Source organism: Haliotis cracherodii, unplaced genomic scaffold (genome assembly GCF_022045235.1).
Source record: "Haliotis cracherodii isolate W230 unplaced genomic scaffold, xgHalCrac1.p SCAF_3, whole genome shotgun sequence".
NCBI lineage: Eukaryota > Metazoa > Mollusca > Gastropoda > Lepetellida > Haliotidae > Haliotis > Haliotis cracherodii.
Genome location: NW_027266286.1, coordinates 61516023 through 61543307, shown reverse-complemented (window position 1 = coordinate 61543307; position 27285 = coordinate 61516023). Strand labels below are relative to the sequence as shown.

The following is a 27285-nucleotide window of genomic DNA, read 5'->3' as shown; positions in this document are numbered from 1 at the left end:
GTTATGTCCACTGCAGTGAAATATCAAGTGTTATGTTCACTGCAGTGAAATATCATGTGTTATGTTCACTGCAGTGAAATATCATGTGTTATGTTCACTGCAGTGAAATATCAAGTGTTATGTCCACTGCAGTGAAATATCAAGTGTTATGTTCACTGCAGTGAAATATCAAGTGTTATGTTCACTGCAGTGAAATATCAAGTGTTATGTCCACTGCAGTGAAATATCAAGTGTTATGTTCACTGCAGTGAAATATCAAGTGTTATGTCCACTGCAGTGAAATATCATGTGTTATGTTCACTGCAGTGAAATATCATGTGTTAGGTTCACTGCAGTGAAATATCAAGTGTCATCTTCACTGCTGTAAAATATCATGTGTTATGTTCACTGCAGTGAAATATCATGTGATATGTTCACTGCAGTGAAATATCGAGTGTTAGGTTCACTGCAGTGAAATATCAAGTAATATCACTTTTCCCAACTTAGACAACTGTCTTTCATACTGAAGTATAAAATAATTCTTATTTGCTGAATAATTGACATCAATGTATTCTACTTATTTTATATTTCCTAAACAAATCACCCTAGGTATAAGACTACACTTCAGAGTTACGCTCAGTTAGAGGAGTTTCAGCGTTTTGAACCTTCTTGTTGTTGCAATAATACCCTTCTGATATTATAACTTAAGCTACTCATGTTAATCTATCTCATGTATGGAAACTGTTGTTGCTGTTAATGCACCACTTACTATATGTATTGCTCTTGGTTATGTTGTCGTGACTAATTTGTGTGTGGTAGATTTAAACATCTGACCGTTTTTAGGAAAGAATCTCTTTGGGGGTCATCACACAAGCGAGCCTTCCAAATCACTCGATTCGATGTATCTGTAAAACTACCAGGTTGCTAAATATGAACACATTATTCCTTACAAAATTAGATCTCACTATATCTCATGCGACAAACAATATACAGTTTGCCCTCTCGTCAAACGCACGAGCCATGTTCCTCAATTTCAAAGCAATATAGGAGCGCCGACTGTGTTTCCATGCTACAGCACGAAGATAGTCCGTGGAACTGAAGCATACCCTCGCTTGTTTTACTAGGTGAGGTGAAATGGGGTTTAACGTCGCGTCCAAGATTACTGCACTTATATAGCGACGTGCATGTACGTGTGTGTGGCTGCTTGTACTAGTCCAGACTGATGCCGATTTATAGTGCTAGCCCAGTGAAATACCATGCAGCAGTTTAACATGAATATCCCAGTTAGACACAGTATACTGACTCCGAGCCGACCAGTCCCTGTTTTAGACCCTTAATGCCGAGCGTAACAACAAGTACCATCTTTTAACGTCTTTTGGTATGACGCTGCCGGGGATAGAACCCCGGACCTTCCGCTCTCCGCTCTCCGGGTGGATGCTCTACCACTAGACCACGGAGGCGGCCCTGTTAGTTGCCTCTTACGATGGCATTGGGCTTCTTGGAACCTACATGTAAGCTAATCCGGGTCCTCGTGGGTTTAACGCCGCTTTTAACATGATTCAATTCATTTGTGGCCACTGTTGATTCATTTTCATATTGTACAACTAACCATTTAAAAAAGATATTCCCCTTTAGAAATGTGCTATATGCAACGGAGTCAGTCATATTCTTATCAATGGAAATCAGTCATATCGCATGTCTGTTACCGAGGAAACCTGCCTGACGTCAGACTGCCATCATTAACTGGTTGGCTGGTCGCTCCGACATTGTGAATACGAAACTGCCAAGATTTATAACAGCTTTGTATTCGATTGATGAAACTCATTTTCATCATTACCGGGTGTAGCCACCATCGTTTCAGGGGATTTATTTATGAATGGGGTCCGCGTTCTGATAATTATGAGTGACACGCAAATAAGTGCCTTCTATTTAAAGAGGGCGCCTTTGTACTTCAAGTTTAATCAACCAATCAAATAGATCTCTGTGTCAGTGCACAGGAATTGGGATCATCGATAAAGAAGTCCGAAAGATTCAAAATAGATAATCTTATAACAAAATTAAAAAAATCATTTCGGTTTTTCAAATTTTATGAACGTCATATAAAGTTAATGGGAACCGCGCCTATAAATTGAACGAAAAAACTTACAGAGCTGAATAAAGTAGGATAAATAGAGTTCTTAAAAATATTTCAAACTTTTACTTGAGAATATTAGTTTTATGATAACATTAGTCGAGTTATTGTTTGAAAGCACAATCTCTAGACAATAATGTATGAAAAATACAAAGCAGTGCAGCGCTGGTTGAAGGCACTTTCGTTCTACATATTTCTTGTCCCTGTGTACTTTTTAATTGTGGTGGTGACTATGCTTGTTGTAAGAGGCGACTAACAGGATCGGGTGGTCAGGCCGGCTGTCTTGGTTGATTAATGTCAGCGTATCTCACTTGCATGGATCAATGCTCATGATGTCAATCACTGGATTGTCTGGTCCAGATTCGATTATTTACAGACCGCCGTCATATTGCTGGAATATTGTGTGAGTGCGGCGTTGAACCAAAAACAAACAAATGTTAATTATTTTAAACATCAAACTTCTAGAACAGTTAATCTAAACCTCGTTAAGCTAGTCGGTATTATTCCCAGTACAACTGCAAATTAACTAATCAGTGGTACCTCGTGACGGCTTTGATACCTGTATTTGTCCGGAATGCTCAATTTCCAGATTAACGGGGTCTGGACTGTGGCGATGTCTCAGTACGTACAACAATTACAATTGTATCTCCTTGTAACTACTGCTATCCCAGTTTCTTACGATCTTCGACATGGAACAGCTTAACAATGTTCGTTCCATAAACCAAATATACTGATATAGTAATCTTACATTACTACGTAACTATGGAAACATTGGGACACCAGAGACAGCATCATGAAAAATAGGTTTTCAGATGAAACGCTAACCTTTACAACTCTGTACAACAATTTTCATCAACATTATTAGGAAAAGACAACGTTTGATAACCTTTCCTTTAAGAACGCAACCAGGTTCAACTATCATTTTGCGATTTCTTTGGCAACATTTGTAAACATACCAGGACCCCGTGCCTTATCATCTTCAGTAAGTGCAAATAACAATCGACAAGGCCTGACCCTCGGCATGAGAAGAAAAACAGTCAAACCCTTAACTGTTTAATACGTCACATCAGCCAAAGTTTTCTACTTCATTCCGAAGTCTTTCATTGGGTTATCAATTTCAAGCTTCACTGGGGACAAATGGGTTTAATCCAGTCGACATTGAACCGAAGATGTCTACGCTGGAATACTATAACCCGTCCATACAGTATTACCATGATAAAACGACATTGGAAAGCCGATAGCCAATTTGTAAGGGCGGAATTGAATTAGTAAGCGGAACGCAATCATGTTAAATTAATGTCTCCGAGAATCTTCTGTGATCTAGGTGGCGGTATATAAAGAAGAGGACTGGAATCCTCTACCGATACTTCAGAGAAGCTTGGATTCGTCTCTCATTCAGGTGAGAAGTGTTTAATACTACTTCTTATTGCCCGCATCGGCAGATATATGTTTGTATAGCCTTATCCTGACAACTTGCTTTCTTCGGTGATATAAATGTACTCTTCTTAGATGAGTAATGATGTGTATACAGATCTATACGTGTTAACGTTTTACATTCCGCATTACATGGTAAAAGTACTGATATGTGGCGTCAGGCAAAAACGCTTACATTTCTATTCAAAGTGAGTGGCGGGTGTTACCGGTAGGGCAGGGCATGCTTACCCTTTTCGCGCGCACCTTGTGTCATTACTGCTTTTCAGGGATCCATTCATATAATTTCTCACCGTTATTTTGCCTCTTACGCCCAATGGAATCTGTTTCGGCTGATAATCAAGACTGGTTACTCTCTGGCGTTGATATTTTATATATTTGCTATTAAGATGATTGCAACAATTTCTCACATTATTGTTATTTCGACTTCAAATGCATCTGCCCTGTTAGATAAATACAAAATGGTATACGACAAAATGTCATTTGCCTTTTTATGAAATCATTTTTGTCATGTTGTAGAAACATTGTACTTTCAGAATAGTATTACGACTTACGTTGGATTTTAATACAGTTGAAAATATGTTCAATGTTGACAGTGAGATCTTAAAACACGTTTTTTGTGTTTGCAATGTGGTTGTCTTAATAATTACTGCGGGGCAAACGAGTGTAAACCCTTGTTTTATGGTGGCTTAAAACAAACAAGAAATGGTTATTCGGTGGTGCTGTGTTTGAAACGGGTTTGATAGTTTGAGTCTGCAGTGTTTTGGCGACGGTTTTCAGCCTAGTAACGTTTTGATAACGTTCGTAAGTTTTTCTAACGTTTGTAAGATTTTGGTCACATTCAATTTTCAAATGTATACTTTTGTTTGCCCGGCATAGGTATCTCGCGATCTTCCTCATCAGTTATGTAGAGTAATAATGTTAATACAAAAAGCGAATCAACTCATCATCTTTCATCGGTTATTAATTAGGAGATAAATATACTGTGTTTTCAAAGTAGAGCTAGGTTACCTGTAGATTTTACCACGCAGAATTAAACGCGCAGCGTAAGGTTTCAAATGTTAAGTTTAGTGCGGTTAAATCTTCAGGTAACCAAGCTCTAGATTGAAAACACAGTATGTTTGTCTCCATTCTACCGTGACTAAATAAATCGCGGACTCTTTGGTGTTAGCAAATATTTCCAGTGAAGCGGCTTGGGTTGAGCACAGTGTCGATGTGAAATTACGGAATCACCGACATCAGCCTTTAAACAAAATAGGGCGCTCTATTTGTTTACACCGTGATAATTCACTCGAACATATGACAGGCATTGAAAACACGGCAACTTCTTAAGCTAACATGAGGTGGGCACCCCTCAAGAAAACTGAGCAAGCCTTGCAAAGCTTTCGTTCTTCTCCGCACGTCACTATTATGACGTCATATAGCTCAGCTCTTATAGTCGTATCCCGTGAAAATCCGGGGTAGAATAGGTCTCCAGCAACCCATACTTGCCGTAAAAGGTGACTATGCTTGTCGTAAAAGGCGACTAACGGGATCGGGTGGTCAAGCTCGCTGACTTGGTTGATGTATGGCATCGCATCCTAATTGCGTGGATCGATGTGCATGATGTATATGACTCGATTGTCTGGTCCAGACTCGATTATTTACAGACCGCCGTCATGTAGCTGGAATATTGCTGAGTGCGACGTTAAACAACAAACAAAACATATTGTCGTATATAGAAAAGTCCCAAATTCCAAGATCTCTGTTTTCCATAAAACCTAAAATACATTTTATATGTAGATTTCTATCATGTTTTCTGCATGAAATATATTGCCACACATCCTTTGAATATTGTATTAGACGCAACTTTGCATTTTGTAACCTGTAATTGTAGATATAAATATTTTAACATGCCCATCGACAATGACTGAAAGTGCTATTGTATGAATATAAGATTTCGCGTTGAGGCGGCCATCAAATCGGCAGTTTCAATCAGAGGGGGGTAATTATGATTTGACAACCTCTGACTGACCAATGTATACAAAGGTAGCTGATCACGGTCACGTTTATCTTATTGCGATTTTACCCCGTGAGGATTCCGGTTTAGAATGGGTTCCCAGCAAGCTATCATTGGCTCGGGTGGCTTAAATGCGCATGCTCGTGGCGTGGGTCGTTGCTCACAATATCAATCACTGGAGTACCTGTTCACGACACGACTATTTACAGGCAGCCGTCACACAGCTGTAGTGAGTGAGTTAAAATTTAACGTTGCATCGGCATTATTTCAGCCATATAGCGACTCACACAGCTGTAATGTAGCTGAGTGCAGTGTTAAAAAACACAAGTGATTGCGATTTTCAAGGCTGACGATGGACCTTATTGGTTTTATAAATTGTTTGAACATTTAAATGCAACAAATGAAAATATTAAAATTTTATGTTTTTAGACAAGTTGTGATGTAATATTATATTTTCCTACTAGAAATATGCAACAGTTTTAAACCAAAGGAAATGTCGGTTTCAAACCAGCTCGTGAGCTTTACAACTGTATGAATATATAAAACCATATATATATATATAAAGTCTTATCTTAAATTGCAGTAATCATATATTTAAGCCCATAAGATCACTGTTGCTTTTGCCTTTAAATATATATAGCCCCAGGGCCGGCCCGTAGTAGATATACTGGACAAAAAAATGATACTTTTTTATCATGAATAATTTGGGGGATATTTTAATGAAATTGTGTGCTCACGCTTCAATTTAAAAACATTATCCAAATTATCCTAACGTTTTCGGTATAATCAACCATGGTTAAGTATACGAGCACACCATATGTATACGTTCGCAGGTAACGTGGTCTGCAGCGCACTGGTCACAAATCAATCAGGCGTAGTTAATCAACGGTGTATCAACCTTTAGAAATAGAATTTGGCCGCTTTTCTCGTCCGAAATATGCCTTAGATATAGAATATGTTAATACTGTTCCTCCTCTGCTATAACCTAAAAATTAATATTCACCTCTTCAAGGAGGGTATTGTGTGCATTTTGTTGTTTTCAATGCCTTTTATGAAATACGGAAAAAGTGGTCCAAACTAATTATTCTATAAAAAAAAGTATTTTAACGATTTTTGTTGTGTCCCATTAGCCAGTAATGGTTTAAGAGTGTTTTTATATTGGATTTTATTTACTGCTTTATTTTTAATCTGCACTTATATGTGCACTTATATCTTATCTTATCTTATTAATGATCATGGACCTCCCATGGTGATGGGAATGAAATTCGACTGTAATCTGTTCCACTGACCGCGATAATAAGAATAATTATTTCACCTTGCATTAAAATATTCCTTTCTGATTGGACCGCCTCCGTGGTCCAGAGGGAGAGCGCCCGCCCGTAGAGCGGAAGGTCCGGGGTTCGATCCCCGGCCGCGTTATACGAAAAGACGTTAACAGATGGTATTTGTTGTTACCCTGTCTCGCGCTCGGCATTAATAGGCTAAAACAAAGACTGGTCAGCTCGAAGTCAGTATACTGTGTCTGAGTGGGGTATTTATGTTAAACTGCGGCATGGTATCTCAGTGGGTTAGCACTATAAGTCGGCATCAGTCCGGACTAGTACAAGCAGCCACACAAACACACACACGTGCATGCACGTCGCTATATAAGTCCAATAATCTTGGACGCGACGCACTCAGCAATATTCCAGCTATATGACGGCGGTCCGTAAATAATCGAGTCTGGACCAGACAATCCAGTGATTAATATCATGAGCATCAGCCCACGCAATTAGGATTGATGACCGTGATATAGTAATCATAAATAGTAATTGATGTTCAGTCGGGGGAGCAAGAAGGTCTACCCTTGGGTGTGGCGTGACATTTGAAAATGTAAGAGTGATCGAAGAAGCGTACGTAAAAGGAAAAAGCGATAAGTCGAGGAATATTAAAAAAAACTTTACATATATCCGGCGACATATTAAAGTCTACCTGAGAAAAAAACAGACAATGCTCCAACTGCTGAAAACACTACTGAGCAAAACAAATGTCCACCCGATCACGACCCCGATGTTTGTGAGTGAGTGTGGTTTTGACCCGCTTTAGCAATATCGTAGCAATATCACCCTGGGGTGATTGGCTTAACACGTTGTACCTATGTAGGGAATCGAACCCGGGCTATGACGAGTGAACGCTTAACCATTTGGCTACCCTATCGCCCCTGATGGCAGTGTTGCATGGGCGCACACAAGCAAACATGCCCACGATTCTGACCCCAGGCTGGACGCTCTCAATGGAACCTGTGCTTATGCCAGGGAAAAGCGTATGCCAGGGAAAAGAGACCTATGACAACAAACACATGATGTAACCCCTCATTGTTATCCGCTTAGTACTACTTAAACAGGTAACATACAGGTGTGTCTAACACTTGCATGGAATGTGATTGGCTGATAAACAAACTTCGATCTTTCTGTTTGGTTGGTTTGTTGTTTAACGCCGCAATTTTCCAGATATATGACGGCGGTCTGTAAATTATCGAGTCTGGACCAGACAGTCCAGTGATTAATATCATGAGCATCGATCCACGCAATTGATATCGATAACATGCATTAACCAAGTCAGCGAGCCTGACCACCCGATCCCGTTAGTCGCCTTTTACGACAAGCATAGTCACCTTTTACGGCAAGCATGGGTTGCTGAAGACCTATTCTACCCCGGATTCTTCACAGGTCTGTCTGGTACTACTATTGATTCATTCATTGACTTATTCAGTCATGCATACAAAATGGGAAAAGGACGAATAGCGATTTGCAGTATTCTGTGAGAATTTGGGCAGACTAGAAGAGCAGGTGTGTCTGACAATTAACTGTCAAAGGGCCAGGAATGGCCAAATAAACTGATTCGTTTCGTTTTCCTTGAAAATCTAAAATATTGTAAACGGTGTGAAAGGCAAGTTACGATGCTGATGAGGTTGTGATGCCAACTGAATATCATGTCTGAACGAACTGAATATCGTGTATGAAATCAGACAGAAAGATGGGCTGACCTACCCAACTCAACATCATGAATGTCACACTTTCATTATGATGCTGGGGCGGTCGGGTAGCCTAGTGGTTAAAGCGTTCGCTCGTCACGCCTTTGGCCCGGGTTCGATTCCCGACATGGGTACAATGCGTGAAGCCCAGTTCTGGTGTCCCCAGCCGTGATATTGCTGGAATATGGCGTAAAACCATACTCACTCACTCATTATGATGCTGAAACATTGTGCTTGTCAAACTGCACTGGTGGTTGATCTACAGCCATGAAATCCGCCCTGTGATTAAGACTAAATCCATGGGAGATCCTGACTGTTCCTGAATTTGCTTGTAAGACAAGCATGCCTGTTAGCTCCTTGTCATAGTAGCGCTGAACACAATCCTGACGTGAGTCTGACTCACCAGTACGACAAGAACAGTCGGCGGCGGAAAACTAAATCATTTCAGTCATTTCAACGTGAAACGTAATGTTTCATCGATGTAAGATAAGTACACATTGCAAAACAGAACAAAGTTGGACAATAGTGTGCCCTTAGGTTTCATTTCCCAAATAATTCAGCGGTATATTTAGATGTTATTGTATGCATGTTATGCAAGGATGAGTCACTTCATCTGAAACGTTTGAATTCAATGCTTGTTGTAAGTCTTTATTGAAGTAAAACTTATCACATATCAACAATTTTTAATCATAGAAGGGCATTGAATATAATCAGATGCAGGTATAATTATGTTCGAATACAGAAAATGCGTAATGGTCAGTTTGTCATATATGATTGAGAAGTTATTTGTCCAAATGTTCAGTACCAGAGACAGAAAACCATGTGCGTGTTAACAGTCCAATGTGTGATCTAGACCGCACTAAACTAACACATTTAAAAAACATTGATGCTTGTTTAGATAGTTTGTTGTGTAACGCCCCACTCAGCAATATTCCAGCTATGACGGCGGTCTGTAAATATTCGAGTCTGGACCACACAATCCAGTGATTGACATTATGAGCATCGACCAAGGCAATCAGGATACGATGACATGTATCAACCAAGTCAGCGAACCTGACCACCCGATCCCATTGTATATGTATTATGGGCCATGTGGCATTGAAAGCAAAAGTGAACTTGAATATAAACATGCCTAATAATATAATAGAACAATGTCACTTATTTGTGAGACGCTCTTCAGTATAAACGAAGTATATGTGAAGACAATATAATAATCGAATGTCGTTACTAATATTCATGATAACTATAACATATAATAATATAAGCGACAAAACTCCTCTCTACCAAAAGCAGAGTCGACTGAACTGTTCCGACCGTATCATTAGCATGTGTTAATGACTCACTATCAAATAGGTGTTCGCTGAAAGGTGAGCATATACTGTTCCACGGGTGGCACCCGTCACAAACACACGCAAAGGCAAGCCAACGATTCACCCGAAACAAACAAGGGAACATATGACAATTCAATATAGGGCACTGCATCCGAGATAATTTCTGTCAGCGATGTCAAATCTTTAAACGTCCCCTCATGTCTGTCCTTAAAGGTTTTGAAAGTTTTACAGAGACCTTAATTGGTGCTAAGACTCTCTTTGAAATCTTCGTAGAAAGAGCATGCTCGATTGAATATCACCTCAATATGAATGAATCGAAAAACTATATAATTATGCGTGTCGCTACTTATATTCATTTTAAATTTCATGTTTCGAAAGTTTATTGAACTCAGATACTCTTACATTTCTGATATAAGAATTAATTTTGTTCAGTAATGTTGAACAACAATAAACGTAACACAACAAATTTATTGGGTTTTAATATCACCTAGATAATACACCGGTTTAATTCAAACACTAACCATAATCCTTACTACAACCAAGGAAGGACTCTCTTTATATTCATAGAAAGTATTTGAGACAAGTGGAATTAATACCATGTGGATTCTCAAAAACTCAAAGATTTGCTTCACAGAAAAGAACCAAGTTCCATTCTGTCAAAACATTTAATTTTTCAACTTTGTTCACTTTTACCCCATATGACAAACTTAAAGAAAAACTTCATTCTTTGATCCATGGGGCTTTTGTTACAATACGTGGTGACCACAGATAGAGCTACGTATCTATATTCAGAGGTTCAGGACAATTTGTAAAAAATGAAAGCCTAAGATTAACTTCAGCTTCATGAATATTGATAATCTGATTTCGTTCAATAACAATCAAATAGTCAATTTCCTTCCATTGATTTATGCACCTGAATTAGAAATAAAGGAGACCAGTGCGACCGCCTCATCTGTTTCATATTTAGATCTATGCATAGAGATTCAGAGTGACAAAACACTCTCCACAAGAATGTATGACAAGAGGGATGACTTCAACTTTCCAATAGTCAACTTTCCCTTTATGTCGAGCAATATTCCAGCAGCTCCAGCCTATGGTGTTTACATTCACAACATTTGAGATACAATGGAGCATGCTCTTTCTACCAAGATTTCAAAGAGCGTCATAAGACCCTTCTCAGACAGAAGTTGTCTGATCAAGGTTACAACATTCAAGGCCTCGGTAAAGCTATCAAACGGTTTATGGTAGACATGTGGGGGACATTTCCCAATTTGTTGCATCAGTGACAAAAATTATATCCGATGCAATTTATTAAATGTACCGTATGTTCCCTTGTTTTTCAGGTGAACAATTGATTTGCCTTTGCATGCGTTTGTGATGGGTGCCACCGGTGGGGCAGGATACACTCACCTCTTCGCGAACACCTGATATCATCACTATTTCATTGTGATTCATAAACACATGCTCATGATATAATCGGAATCGTTCAATCGACTCTGTTCGTAGCCGATATTTCTTACATTGAAAACAGTAGGTTCATCTCCTCAATATTCACTGCTCCATCGCAGAGTATGTATCCCGCATTAAGGTTAAAATCACGTCCACACATTCATTATGCAATTTCGAAAAATATATTTTGATGAAATCCTATTTTACATTAAACGTTTTTTTTACAGTTTAAGCAAGCACAACTGAATACATCGCAGCAACTCGTATCATGAGAAAAACGACGCCTTTCTTCCTCTTGGTGGCATCCTTCCTGCTGCTGTTGCATGGTAGCCGGGCTGACCATGAGCACAGTCATGTACAGAATGATATTCCTGACCAGCCTCATCTCAAAGAGGAAGTAAAAGAATTCAACAAGCAGGTTGTGAAAACGCCAGAAGATGATAATAACATAGGGCAAACTCCTGCAGGAAAAACAATTATCTCTAAACAAGCATCAAGTGATATCAGAAAGAACAGTTCACCGAAACGACGTGAAACTAAGGATACCCGCCGACATCTTGCCAGAGATGATACCCGACGCATGGATCGCCGCTCTGTTTCTTCTGAAAGACGTGAAACCAGCGACACTCGCCGACAACTTGCCAGAGATGATACCCGACGCATGGATCGCCGCTCTGTCTCCTTTGAACGACGTGAAACCCGCGACACTCGCCGACAACTTGCCAGAGATGATACCCGACGCATGAATCGCCGCTCTGTTTCTTCTGAAAGACGTGAAACCAGCGACACACGCCGACAACTTGCCAGAGATGATACCCGACGCATGGATCGCCGCTCTGTTTCTTCTGAAAGACGTGAAACCAGCGATACTCGCCGACAACTTGCCAGAGATGATACCCGACGCATGGATCGCCGCTCTGTCTCCCTTGAACGACGTGAAACCAGCGATACTCGCCGACAACTTGCCAGAGATGATACCCGACGCATGGATCGCCGCTCTGTTTCTTCTGAAAAACGTGAAACCCGCGATACTCGCCGACAACTTGCCAGAGATGATACCCGACGCATGGATCGCCGCTCTGTCTCCCTTGAACGACGTGAAACCAGCTATACTCGCCGACAACTTGCCAGAGATGATACCCGACGCATGGATCGCCGCTCTGTCTCCCTTGAACGACGTGAAACCAGCTATACTCGCCGACAACTTGCCAGAGATGATACCCGACGCATGGATCGCCGCTCTGTCTCCCTTGAACGACGTGAAACCCGCGAAACGCGCCGACAACTTGCCAGAGATGATACCCGACGCATGGATCACCGCTCTGTTTCTTCTGAAAAACGTGAAACCAGCGATACTCGCCGACAACTTGCCAGAGATGATACCCGACGCATGGATCGCCGCTCTGTCTCCCTTGAACGACGTGAAACCAGCAATACTCGCCGACAACTTGCCAGAGATGATACCCGACGCATGGATCGCCGCTCTGTCTCCCTTGAACGACGTGAAACCAGCGATACTCGCCGACAACTTGCCAGAGATGATACCCGACGCATGGATCGCCGCTCTGTCTCCCTTGAACGACGTGAAACCAGCAATACTCGCCGACAACTTGCCAGAGATGATACCCGACGCATGGATCGCCGTTCTGTCTCCCTTGAAAGACGTGAAACCCGCGATACTCGCCGACAACTTGCCAGAGATGATACCCGACGCATGGATCGCCGCTCTGTCTCCCTTGAACGACGTGAAACCAGCGATACTCGCCGACAACTTGCCAGAGATGATACCCGACGCATGGATCGCCGCTCTGTCTCCTTTGAACGACGTGAAACCAGCGATACTCGCCGACAACTTGCAAGAGATGATACCCGACGCATGGATCGCCGCTCTGTCTCCCTTGAACGACGTGAAACGCGGGATACTCGCCGACAACTTGCCAGAGATGATACCCGACGCATGGATCGCCGCTCTGTCTCCCTTGAACGACGTGAAACCCGCGATACTCGCCGACAACTTGCCAGAGATGATACCCGACGCATGGATCGCCGCTCTGTCTCCCTTGAACGACGTGAAACCCGCGATACTCGCCGACAACTTGCCAGAGATGATACCCGACGCATGGATCGCCGCTCTGTCTCCCTTGAACGACGTGAAACTAGAGATACTCGCCGACAACTTGCCAGAGATGATACCCGACGCATGGATCGCCGCTCTGTCTCCCTTGAACGACGTGAAACCAGCGATACTCGCCGACAACTTGCCAGAGATGATACCCGACGCATGGATCGCCGCTCTGTCTCCCTTGAACGACGTGAAACCCGCGATACTCGCCGACAACTTGCCAGAGATGATACCCGACGCATGGATCGCCGCTCTGTCTCCCTTGAACGACGTGAAACCCGGGATACTCGCCGACAACTTGCCAGAGATGATACCCGACGCATGGATCGCCGCTCTGTCTCCCTTGAACGATGTGAAACCAGCGATACTCGCAGACAACTTGCCAGAGATGATACCCGACGCATGGATCGCCGCTCTGTCTCCCTTGAACGACGTGAAACCAGCGATACTCGCCGACAACTTGCCAGAGATGATACCCGACGCATGGATCGCCGCTCTGTCTCCTTTGAACGACGTGAAACCAGCGATACTCGCCGACAACTTGCAAGAGATGATACCCGACGCATGGATCGCCGCTCTGTCTCCCTTGAACGACGTGAAACCCGCGATACTCGCCGACAACTTGCCAGAGATGATACCCGACGCATGGATCGCCGCTCTGTCTCCCTTGAAAGACGTGAAACCAGCGATACTCGCCGACAACTTGCCAGAGATGATACCCGACGCATGGATCGCCGCTCTGTCTCCCTTGAACGACGTGAAACCAGTGATACTCGCCGACAACTTGCCAGAGATGATACCCGACGCATGGATCGCCGCTCTGTCTCCCTTGAACGACGTGAAACCCGCGATACTCGCCGACAACTTGCCAGAGATGATACCCGACGCATGGATCGCCGCTCTGTCTCCCTTGAACGACGTGAAACGCGGGATACTCGCCGACAACTTGCCAGAGATGATACCCGACGCATGGATCGCCGCTCTGTCTCCCTTGAACGACGTGAAACCAGCGATACTCGCCGACAACTTGCAAGAGATGATACCCGACGCATGGATCGCCGCTCTGTCTCCCTTGAACGACGTGAAACCCGCGATACTCGCCGACAACTTGCCAGAGATGATACCCGACGCATGGATCGCCGCTCTGTCTCCCTTGAACGACGTGAAACCAGCGATACTCGCCGACAACTTGCCAGAGATGATACCCGACGCATGGATCGCCGCTCTGTCTCCCTTGAACGACGTGAAACGCGGAATACTCGCCGACAACTTGCCAGAGATGATACCCGACGCATGGATCGCCGCTCTGTCTCCCTTGAACGACGTGAAACCAGCGATACTCGCCGACAACTTGCCAGAGATGATACCCGACGCATGGATCGCCGCTCTGTCTCCCTTGAACGACGTGAAACCCGCGATACTCGCCGACAACTTGCCAGAGATGATACCCGACGCATGGATCGCCGCTCTGTCTCCCTTGAACGACGTGAAACCAGCGATACCCGCCGACAACTTGCCAGAGATGATACCCGACGCATGGATCGCCGCTCTGTCTCTCTTGAACGACGTGAAACCCGAGATACTCGCCGAACACAATATAGTGGTTTCCAAGGTCATGGATTAGTCCGTGTCTCCGTCCAAAAAGTCATTTCTAGAGCCCGTCTCGCCCATCGGATTTCCACCCTACAGAAAGGTTCGACTGAATCACTATCTCCACTGCAACCCGTCCAGCATCAGCTATTGCATGAACCACTCCATGACCAAATAGACCAACACACGTGAGTAAACTTACTAATGACAAAAACCTGTCATTTGGGGACGTATGAGAATATGTATGATTACCCTGTTCATTTACTTCAAAAGACTGATAAGTAAACGACTTCGAATTACCATTGCTTCTTTCTCTTGCTGCGAACTATGAATGTTTTGTAAGTTCAAATACAGATACATGGCTAACAGGGGCCCATTTGAAGACCTCATGGAAAACATTTTAATTTGAGAAAGTTCGGGAGCAAGTCTTTCCTCTCTCTGAGAAAGTTAGAGAGGATTTGAAAACCTCTCGATGTAGTATATAATTATACTTCTCAGCCACATGAACACATCTCTTTACAGCTGCTTTCTATTCAATGTGTCTTTTTTGATAAATACAGGAATTGCCCTTTTTTCATATCTTATCCTTTAAGTAGCGTCCACCCTCGTTCTTCCAGTGTGGGTGTCTTCATTCCTGTATCATTAGAAACCGCCGTCATTTAGCTGGAATATTGCTGAGTGCGGCGTTGAACAACAAACAAGTAAACAAACAAACATTAGTACCTTCATTACCATTTATCACCAAAGTGACATCACAATTTCTTGGGTGGCTCACTCGTCTAAGGTGCGTCCCTTGGGCACGCCAGAAAGCTATGATCATGGGTTCGAATCCCGGTTCGCCCCGTTGTGTTTCTAGCTTGGGTTTCACCAAAGTGGTTAACGTCTGAGACTGAGACTTTCCTCCCACATTAAGTTGATACGCCGTGATATAAATAGAATATTGTTCTAAGAGACGTAAAACCCAACTCACTCACTCACTCATGACATAATAGAGATATAAGACACTGGATAATCTAATGCACAAAAGGCACAAAATATGGAGTTTATTCATGTAAACACGTCAGCTAGAGATTAGTCACTTTAACATTTCAGTTCGAATTCCCTATTATGATCCTTGGTCTGTGACAATTCCGTCAGGGCCGCCTCCGTGGTCTAGTGGATAAAGCGTCTGCCCGGAGAGAGGATGATCAGTTGTTCGACCCCCTGGTCGCGTCATACCAACATACGTTAAAAGACGTCACTCGGCGTCAGTATAACATGCCTAATTAGGGTATTCATGTTAAACCGAGGCATGGCATCTCAACATGATAGCACTATTAAACCAGACTAGTACAAGTAGCACCACACACACGCACACACGCACACACACGCACGCACGCACGCACGCACGCACACACAAATACACATACAAACACACACACTTAAACACACACTCACACATTTCGCTATATGAGTGAAATCTCACCTCAACTCATTCAGTCGATGAATTTTCAGTTTCAGCGAGACAGACGCCTCTGCAAATGAAAACGGCTACTTTGGACTCCACATCTTAGCGTCCGTCTTTCAGGTACGTTCACAGAATCAAGTCCATCACATCAAAATTAGTCACGTGTATTTGCATACCTACAATTTTGCTACAAAGTTCGGTATTTCTCAAGGGTAAAATGAGTCCGCATTGTATATTGCACTAAGAGGCCTTACAAGAAATACCGTTTTAGGGTTTTGGTTGCCAGGAATGCCATTGATGATAACTTAAGGGTATTTACACTAAAAGATGGAACACGGGTCAAACACAAAGGATGCCACAAATTAATATAAATCTGCAATCACCATTACTGTAACGCCCAATAGGTCGAGTCCCTTACACTATTGGCCCAAAGTGTGCTGGCTATAACTTGAGCCCAAAAGATGCGGCACAGTACTTTGAAGTACTTGTCCAGCCGTCCGTCTGTCAGTGCGACAAATATCATTCACAGAAAATATTTTAAAGTTTCTTTTATTCGATCCCGAAATACACAAAAAGTAAACTGAAACGTGACATACAATTATTACCTTTGCACGATGTTGTGTTCAGCAAATAAGGAGTGTAATCATTCTGTTTCAGAAAACCCAGGAGAAAATGCTGTCATCATCATTGTTTAACGTACTGAAAGGAAAGGAGAACATGTGAGTACTATGCGGAATGCTTTCGGGTCATGCTTCTATTTTATCTATGCAGAAAAAGGGTTTGGGATGCAAGTGACCAAACATTAAACTATATTTCTACAGGCAAAATTTGACTTAGTACGGATGATCGGGAGATAAGCATACTGTGTTTTCAATGTAGAGCGCGTCGTCAATACTAATTTTGTCTCTGTTTTATTAATTTAAAGTTTTTAACTCATCAACATCAAGGCCAGTGGTATGTGACGAAATGTAGGAAACAAATCAGCTTTGATTACTTCGTGTATCGACCCGTGAACATTCCGGGGTAGAATAGGTCTTGAGCAACCCATACTTGTCGTCAAAGGCGACTAACGGGATCGGGTGGTCAGGCTCGCTGACTTGGTTGATGCATGTCATCGATCCCAATTGCGTGGATCGATGCTCATGATGTCAATCACTGGATCGTCTGGTCCAGACTCGATTATTTACAGACCGCCGTCATATAGCTGGAATATTGCTGAGTGCGGCGTTAAACCAACCAACCAACCAACCAACTTCATGTATCATCATGATAAAGGTATTTGATCCAAGATACGTACAGCTTTCTAAGGCAGGTATTTTAGAAAATCAGTATTTTATACATGTTTGTCTAAAATGGGCAAGTTAATAAAATAATGCCAATTGGAAGTGATTCTGACACTTTAGCGTTCAAATGTCATAACAATTTGTTTCAAGTTTACCGCAACCTAACATGGACCACTTGTCCGGTGTGAAAACGTCCTTAATTCATCGTCTGTATTATTTCAGGTTGCCAGGCAATGACTCCATAGCACGTGCAGTAATTCTTGGACTGGTTGGTCTCCTAGCAACAGGTTCTGGAAAACGTAATAAAATGGAAGCTTGAGGAATAATCCATTGTGACCAAAAGACTCTTAGCTTCCGTCTTTGTATAGTTCCCATACAGACGTGCGATGGTTGTGTCTTTGGGCACTGTGTATTTCGACGCATTCACCATCGCATTTGCACCACAAAACCGCAGGCAGAGATGTCCAATTATGCATTCACAGATGTAATGTTGACATAATCGTGTGTTACATCTTCACTACCCTGCAATAGTTCTTACTGCTGATGTCAATAAACGACTTGAGCGTTTCAGAAGAGCGATGTGGCTGTCTTCAGTCAAATGCCGTCGATGTTCAAAACATACAAAAATATTTTTGTACAAGACACGTTCATCAACTTATGTATTTTACAAAGGGAACATTGATTTTTCAATGAAAATTTGTTTTTGCCACAGTTTGTACGCAATAAGTTTGTTATTGGGTCACACTTGACAAAAGTTGAATTGCCAACCCTTAAAATACTGGAATAACCATTTTGTGAAGTCTTAACAGATCATTTTCCACTTCAAAAGAGATTACGGTTTTGTAATAATTCACCCCTCGGTGGATGCCCATGCATTGTGCTGACGTTTATGATACACATACATTACACTGGCATTGGCTTATCCCTCGAGAGGAAGTATGGATTGTTGTCTGTATATAGCCCAGCATTTACTTCCCAAACCTTAGTATATATCTGTATATATAACGTAATAAATTGTTGAAACAATGATATCGGAATTTTGTTTGCATTTCCTCTTTTCAGATTCCGTATAGTAAAATACCCTGCCGGGCAAAAGTGAGTGTACACCCATGTTAGATGGTGGCTAAAAATAAAACAAACAAGAAATGGTTTTTCGATTGTGAAATATTTGATAGGGTACCATAGATGTGTTTTGGATCTTACGTTTGCAGTGATTCGACGACTGTTTTACACCAAGTAACGTTCTGATAACTTTTGTCTTTTTTGTTCAAATCTTATTTTTAAAATTTTAATGTATTCTTTCTTTTTCCCGGCACTTTGAAACCTTTCGGAAACCCTGTTGACATCACTACTTCTCTACATGTTGCTAAGAGCTTAAAGAATCAGGCATCAGACTGTCGTGTCTTTCGTTACTTCGAACACAATGTATTACAGAGACAATTACACTAATTAGAGGGCGTGCACTTGGTTGAGCCAGGGTTTCATATTCTCGCATGGCATTAAAATTGTTCCGCTCATTGTATAGATGAGACGATCACCTGCCAGCCGCAATGCCATGGCTAAGAAGGAGTTTGGTTCAACGCCGTATTGAGCAGTATTCGGTCATGGCGTTTCAGCTCAATGGGTTAGGAAAGTCTTAACTGGCACAGGATTTACCTCTTTGGTGTAACCCATAAGCACAGATGCACAAATCAAGGTCATAATCGGGGGGGACTACGATTCGAACCGACGACCAGCTAATCCTTACACAACCAAGGGACGAAACTCTGCACAACCTCCTATATCACGGGACCACCTTATCTCTGTAATGACGGAGTAAGGATCTTTAAAGTATAAATGTGCACTTGATTAGGGACGGGTGGTTACAATGTAGACCCTGCCTGGGTGTTTTGGATCATGCCCCGAAAGCGTTGGTCGTTGGTCGTTGGTCATGCAGTCAACTATTGTTTTCATAGTTATTGCTTCATGGAACCGTGACGGCTGGAACATTGCTAACTGCCGCGTTTAACAAAAGCAGTTTAGTTAGGTTTGCCATTGGTGGTTTCACCTTCAATTGATGACTGTGGGTAAATGCGTTGAGGTTTGATAAACACAAGAGACGTAAATACAGTTTCACAATAAGAGGAAATCTCCGCAAAATGCAGAGTCCATTGCAAGATTCCAACTTTATTATGAGCATATGTCCAAGAACCACTATCAAACAGTGATGCTACTAGCTGTTTGCAGAAAGGTGAGCGTATCCTGCCCAAAAAGTGATACCCGTCACAAACACATGCAAAACCAAGTCAATTGTTAAACAGAAAAAAACACGAGAACATCGCATCCACATGTCTGCCAGAAAACATTTTGAAAAAAACGTTGCTGAGGCATTGACTGTAACCATGATAAAACAACCTTTGAACAAGAGACATATGACACTCTTTGAAATCTTCAGAGAAAGAGCATGCTCAATTGTACATCAAAAGTTGTGAGCCTTAGCTTTAAGTTTGCTGCAACTTCACTGGGTTTTCGAACTTACAAATTGAAAAGGATTTGATTAATCCCAGTGTATATCATCTATAATAATGTATAATAGATAACAGTGGAAACCTAAACTCTTAAATGAGGTATCAATGGATGTATTGAGTGTCCGGCCAAACATAATTTCGCTGCTGTGAAACGTTGACCCATTTCAGCGTAGCAGGTAGCATATCGCTATGTAGGAAACGTTGACCAAGTTTCCGTGTAGCGAGGTATTAGCACTTGTGGACAGTGTGAATAATTGACGTGTCAGACTACAGGGGTAAACATGTGAGCAGTACAGAGGTATCTCTCTTTGAGAAATATGGTTTATGGTTAACAAAATCGCACTCACAACGTTGTGGGTTTCAATTTTAACAATATCTGCATGTCTCCACTGATCTACTTCGTCGTAAAATAATATTGCAACAGTATAACTTTACTTTGAAGAGAATAATTATGAAAACATATTAATATTTTTACCACTGTAGATATATCTATGTCAGCAGTATCATGTATACCACTATGATTCAACTTAATACCCCTTGTTATTTGAAAACGATGACAAATGTTTCAGGAAGTCATTGTTGTGAAAACATACATGTATTTCTCGTTTTGTTTTCATAATAAGCTGAGGGGCAAAGGAAACGCCACCAAATAAATAATAGTCGTCACTTTTCAACAATTTTGCCAAACAACACGAAACAGTTGGGAACACACAGCGGGAATTCAGCTTACCTATTCCCTGTGGCAGTCAGTAGAAGGACCGTTGCTAGACGACTCCGTCTGTATGGTCTCCGTGCCTATCGACCTTTCAAGGGCATCACGTTAACGTTTCTTCACCGACGTCACAGAGATGGGCCAGGACAGTCAAAGTCTGATGGGCGGGTTCGAATCCACCGACGACGTATCCAAGATGTGGAGCCTTATGGAGGTGGTAGTGTCATGGTCTGGGGTGGCATCTGTGGGGACCAGAAGACAGATCATTCCTGATATTGAAGGTACCGCATGCAAATTACAATGTGGCACGGGTGACCCAGTCGTCTAAGGCGCCGCAATTCGCTGTGCAGAGCTGCATCCCTTAGGCACGTCAGAAACCTATGGTTGTGGGTTCGAATCCCGGTTCGCCCCGATTATGAGACCTGCATCACTTCGGGCTTTCCTCCCACATTATGCTGACACGCCGTGATATAACACGAATACTGTTAAAAGCGGCGTTATACCCAACTCACTCACTCACTCTCATACTGTCCCAGGATAGAAGAACTCTAGGGTGACCTGATCCGAGAACTGATATTCTCAGAGTGAAATTCTGCTTGGTTCATGTCGCTACCCTCACAGGATCAAAACACTCCCTCCGGGATATAATCAGTCCCCCTAAGGATCAACGCATTCCACGCGAACTGAATGCAAATTACACACTTTTTCTTGGAAATAATATAACACAGTAATTGCCAACAAGGCGTTACTATTGCAACGTGTGTGTGTATGTGGTGTATGTGTGAATGGTATTCCTATGTTGACTATCATGTTGTCCTCATATAAAATACATTGTTTTTAGGTTCTTTTTTTCAAACAAACCGTGTATCATTGTTGCAGTCCACCAGAGTGAAGGAAAACCATGAGTCACATTTCCCCCCAGTAAAGTTTGAATTATTAAAGCGTTTTTTCGATAAAACCATAGTCTTGGACGCTTCTGTGCTTTTAGTTCTGACATTACTAGCGTTACATTATGGCAAAAGGCGTAACATAGCACTTCTGTAAATTGTAGATATAGTTTGTGTGGGCATCGTCAGTAAATAAATATGACAAGGGGTTAGTTTGGTTTCAGACGGTTTGCAAAGTATTTCAGCTACAACACTTTCTTGGTCCCATTAGGGACTCGAACTCACACTGCCATAGTGAGGCACCTAATCGCCAGCACATAGAATCTGCGATCTAACCCACTCAGCCATCGAGGATTCCACAAAAATGAAAGTCCGACAACCGGTAGTCTAGATCACGTTCTTTGTGTGTGTACCCCTCTGACAAGTGTGGGTTCGAATCCCGGATGGGACTCAGTCCAAAAAGTACGAGAAGAAAGTGGTATCCCAAATATCACATTTGTTACAGGTTACAGTCAGACAAAACTAGGGAAACACCATGAATTTTCATGTCGACCTGGCCTGAATTTGATTGCATTTCTATCAGTTGAAGCTATTGCCAGACTGGGGGATTAATGGTCGACGATTACTGGACGATTACTACACTTGATGTCCCTTCAAAATGAAAACAGAAGCCATACAGTGAACTGCAATCCGACACTGCTCTGGGCCGGGGGAAAATGTCGGATTAGATTGAGTTTCATGGCTGAATGCACCAGTTTATTCAACAATTAGTCTGTAATCCAGTCTATCAGTTAAGGAACCAATAAAGGATCATTGTAGATTAATATTTGTTAAGGGTTAACTGAGCGTTTATTGAAGGTTGTAAACTAAATAGTTGCACTAATCGTCAAGTAAACAGCGTCGCTTTAGAATAGAAAATCAACTCGACCACAACTGAGTGTCTTTTAGAGGTTGTCTATGTGTCAATGTCAATGATTATACAGAGTAGGACCCGTGAAGATCCGGGGTAGCATAGGTCCTCAGCATCCCATGCTTGCTGTAAAAGGCGACTTTGCTTGTCGTGAGAGGCGACCAATGGGATCGGGTGGTAAGGCTCTCTGGCTTGGTTGATGCATGGCATCGTATCCCAGTTGCGTGGATCGATGCTCATGATATTAATCACTGGATTTTCTGGTCCAGACTCGATTATTTATAGACCGTCGTCATATAGCTGGAATATTGCTGAGTGCGGCGTTAAACAACAAACCAACCAACCAAGTGACTGATTTCGGAATATGATAATACAGGGGGCTGTTCCGCAACCAAAACTCTTGGTCGGATAAGACATTTGTCGGAGTACTCAGAGTTACTTAACATTGTTTGAAGCTTGTCATAATCTATTTTTTGAAGCTCCGACACATACGTCCTAAGCTTTACACATACGTCCTATGACAAATCACGAAAATGTGACGATATGATACAAACACACACACACACGCGCGCGCACACACACACGCACAAACACACGCGCACGCACGCACGCACGCACGCACGCACGCACACACACACACACACACGCTGTGTCACACATGGCAAGCTGATTATCCTATCGATTGTATAACGTTATACATATGCATACAAATCCAGTAGATATATATTTTTGTCGTTCGGATATTAGGCAGCATTTTAATTTGTTCACCGTTTCCGAAAAGCTGTTAAATAAAACAAATTGTCGCTCAGTACTCATGTCGATGTACGATAATAAGTGGTAATATTTGTTTTGTTTTTTACGCGTACCAAAATCTCAGACAACGCTCAGCAGTGCCTCTTTTTCAAATCGGTTTAATATTTGCAGTTACGCTTCCTCCACACAATCAGACAGGAAAGTGAACATTTCACATCTCTGAGTAAATTTATAGTCTGAGGTTGATACATTGCCATGCGATCGCACAACGTTCAACGTTCACCTTTTGGACGTTATGAAAATGACGTATATACTTGTGCACGTCGGCATGCCGTTATCATATACACAGCGGAACAAGCTGATTAAACTCGGAATGTTTTACAAATTTAAGCGCTATCTGGCGTTCTTTATTGTCAAAGTGCTTCAGCAGTTTTGAGTCCTTTCGTGCGCACTGACGTTCTTTAGTACACATTATTCTTTCTTTTCATATGACGTCTTTTCGTAACATTTGACTATTATATTGCGTACTTTTGACCTTTATTTGAACTTTGTATTTTTTAACCGTCGTCTATTTGTTTTGTATTTTGACCTTTATTAGTAACATTTGATACTTTATTCGTAACATTTGACTATTATTGCGTACTTTTGTCCTTTGAATTTTTTAACCGAATGCCGCCCATATAATTCTTCTCTTTAAAAAATCACTTTCAGCATGTGTCACACAGTAGACAAAGTGCATCACCCTCAGCTATCTCTATATGTACAATATCTGAACATTGGCATGTGGTCGCATTGGTTTACTCTGTTTAAAGAAATGGATTAAAATGTATTATATTTTATGGTGTACCATATGCCACGTGTTATAGTAAAACGTATTTTACATATCTATGTCCTAACCATTTTCAACACGAAAAACAGTTTGAGACAGAATTTTGTTTTCACGATCGCTTCAAGTCATACAGTGTCTTCCTTTGAAAGGACAAAACGTTTGGGGATCCAATACCCATTTTCAGAACACCCTTGACTTTTTTTTGTAAATCCCGTGGACAAGCTATATTTTTCAGCATTTTGTGGAATGGATTATTTTTTTCTACTCCGACTGACTGGCATTTATATGAAGAAACACCTCTGGTATCTAAAAATCATTAATTTACAGAATTCCAGTGTGTCATATCGAATGAAATATTCATAGATGCTAAATTTGAATTCGCTCAGTTTGTTCAACATTCCAATCAGGGCATTCGCGCAGGAGTTGTCCGTAAACTTTCTTCATCCCAAGCTTGCATTCCGTTCCGCCAATCATTTCAAATGTTTATGTCAACCCGGTGGTATGTTGTTTTAGGCCTGATAAGTCACACATGCGGAGGGTACGCGGCCATGCCCTTCAAGGATCTATTGGACGAGCGCATTGCACCAGTTATTCGGAACTTTGGCATACGGATGTGCTCCAGCAAATGTATGGAACATGGTTCGTGTCGAAGCTTTGCTTATACCCCTGACAAACTCACTTGTCTTCTTTTAGGAGTGGACCCCTGGACGGATGATAACCTCGGAGGAACACATATACGTCCAAGAAACGACTCAGTGGGTTTACATATACAGCAAAACCCCGTTAATCCGAATGAAATTGTCCATTTTAAAGACAACCGGGTGAACGAGTCATGAGTATAGGGTAACGTCCCCAAAAGGTATCGTCCAGTAATGCGGATTAACGGGGTTTTACTTAATATCATTTACTTAAACTAACTATTACATCATACTCAGTGTTTTTTTGTTTTAAACATACTTTATTGACAATGGTGAAACGGATTGGTTACATGTTGTCCAACTTAGATTGGTTGGTTGGTTGTTTTACGCCGCACTCAGCAATATTCAAGCTATATGACTGCGGTCTGTAAATAATCGGGTCTGGACCAGACGATCCAGTGATTGATATCATGAGCATCGATCCACGCAATGTGGTTCGTTGACATGCTTCAACCAAGTCAGCGAGCCTGACCACCCGTGTCCTACTTAGAGCACCCTCTCCATAATATTTACAATATGTACCAGGAGAGCGGAAGGTCGGGGGTTCGATCCCCGGCCGCGTCATACCAAAAGACGTTAAAAGATGGTACTTGTTGTTACCCTGTCTGGCGCTCGGCATTAAGGGGTTAAAGCAAGGACTGGTCGGCTCGGAGTCAGTATACTGTGTCTGAGTGGGGTATTCATGTTAAACTGCGGCATGGTATCTCAGTGTGCTAGCACTATAAATCGGCATCAGTCCGGACCATTACACGTACATACACGTCGCTATATAAGTTCAATAATCTTGGACGCGACTCTTCAACCCCATTTCACCTCACCTCACCTACAATATGTACCAGGGGTGATTGCATGTTCCGAGACTCACAAAGAACACTGGACGTAAAGATTTTACAATGATTTCTTTTTCAACAATAATCCCCTTCCTCGTTAATATACTTTTGCCAACGATGTTGGAGGGGTTGCACCAGTTTCGTGGAAATCCTTCTCTTGGTTGTCGTTATGGTTCGATTCGAAATGGGTTTTGGCTTGAATTGTCTTCGTGTTTGGGGCCAGATGGACGTCTTGCGGAGCCTGGGCAGGTGAATAAGGTAGGTGCTGAAGAAATTCAAAAGCCACACTAGTTAATTGCAGCTATGGCCATGGCTGACTCTCGCACTGACGCATTGTCCTGGTGGAAGAGCCACCTTTTCCCAGCGTCCCGCGTCTCTAAGTTTTGATTGCATCTTGTAATTGCCTCAAAAGTGCAGCATGATATATTCCGTTTATTGACTGGCCTTTTAGAAGATGGTCCAAATGTAAACATTCACTGTCTGCTAAATTGCATGTCTAACTGGTCGTTTTGTTCTGTGTTCTGAGGTAAGTGATATATGTGTCTACTGCATATATACTCAGCAACAAAAGTTCCTGTGACATGATATAAAACAAGAACCTGATCACAGCAGACGTACACATATGAAAGAATTCCTATTTTCAAACAGACAATGGGCCAGTAAAAATGATGTTATGATAAGACAAAGATGCAAGAACAGAATTGTCAATACACACTTCAGTAGCATGTGTGTCCCATCTGTTCGCCTTGAACGGATCAAACGTCTAACACAGTATTGTGGGATGACATCCCATATCTCCACTAGCCTATCTCTCAGTTCCTGTACTGTAGTCGGAGCACTTCGTAAACGTCAGGGACGGCGGTCCATTTCAACCCACACGTGTTCAATTGGAGAAAGATCTGGAGAGCGAGCAGACCATGGGATCCCATTCACGTTGTTCTGTCCAAGAGCTTGTTGAACAATCGGGGCTACATAGGATCGGGCGTTGTCATGCTGAAAAGTCATTCCAGGTCCATGTTGATTCACAACGGCACAACGACAGGCTGGTTGAGCTCAACACGGTAACGCTGCCCGTTCCAACTGCCAAGTGCAAACGAGTCTCTCGGTGTCTCTCGGTGATTCCTCCTCACACCATAACACTGCCTCCTCCGAAACGGTCTTCCTCCACAACACAGTTCTGAGTTCTTGTCTCCACTGAATTGACGTCCAACGCACTCGAGGTCTACACCACTGCTGACGCAATGGGCGGTGGATGTTGGTCAGAATTGGGCGTCTGGCTGGTCCCCCCGCAACAATTCCGTTACGTCTAAGACGGCGACGTACAATCTGTGCCGATATTCGACAAAGACCAGAGATGATTCTCGCAGTGCCTTTTTCAGGCTTG

At 42.3% G+C, this 27285-nt stretch overlaps 1 protein-coding gene across 1 annotated transcript; it reads left to right on the top strand.

The window, feature by feature from the left end:
• Positions 1 to 3487: 3487 nt before the first annotated feature.
• LOC139475003 (trichohyalin-like) lies at positions 3488 to 18742 on the top strand. The gene is made up of 5 exons (XM_071258207.1): positions 3488 to 3509; positions 11561 to 15233; positions 16540 to 16612; positions 17150 to 17211; positions 17998 to 18742. The coding sequence occupies exons 2-5, from the start codon at positions 11602 to 11604 to the stop codon at positions 18092 to 18094; spliced, it is 3864 nt and encodes a 1287-aa protein (XP_071114308.1). The 5' UTR covers positions 3488 to 3509; positions 11561 to 11601; the 3' UTR covers positions 18095 to 18742.
• Positions 18743 to 27285: the final 8543 nt, after the last annotated feature.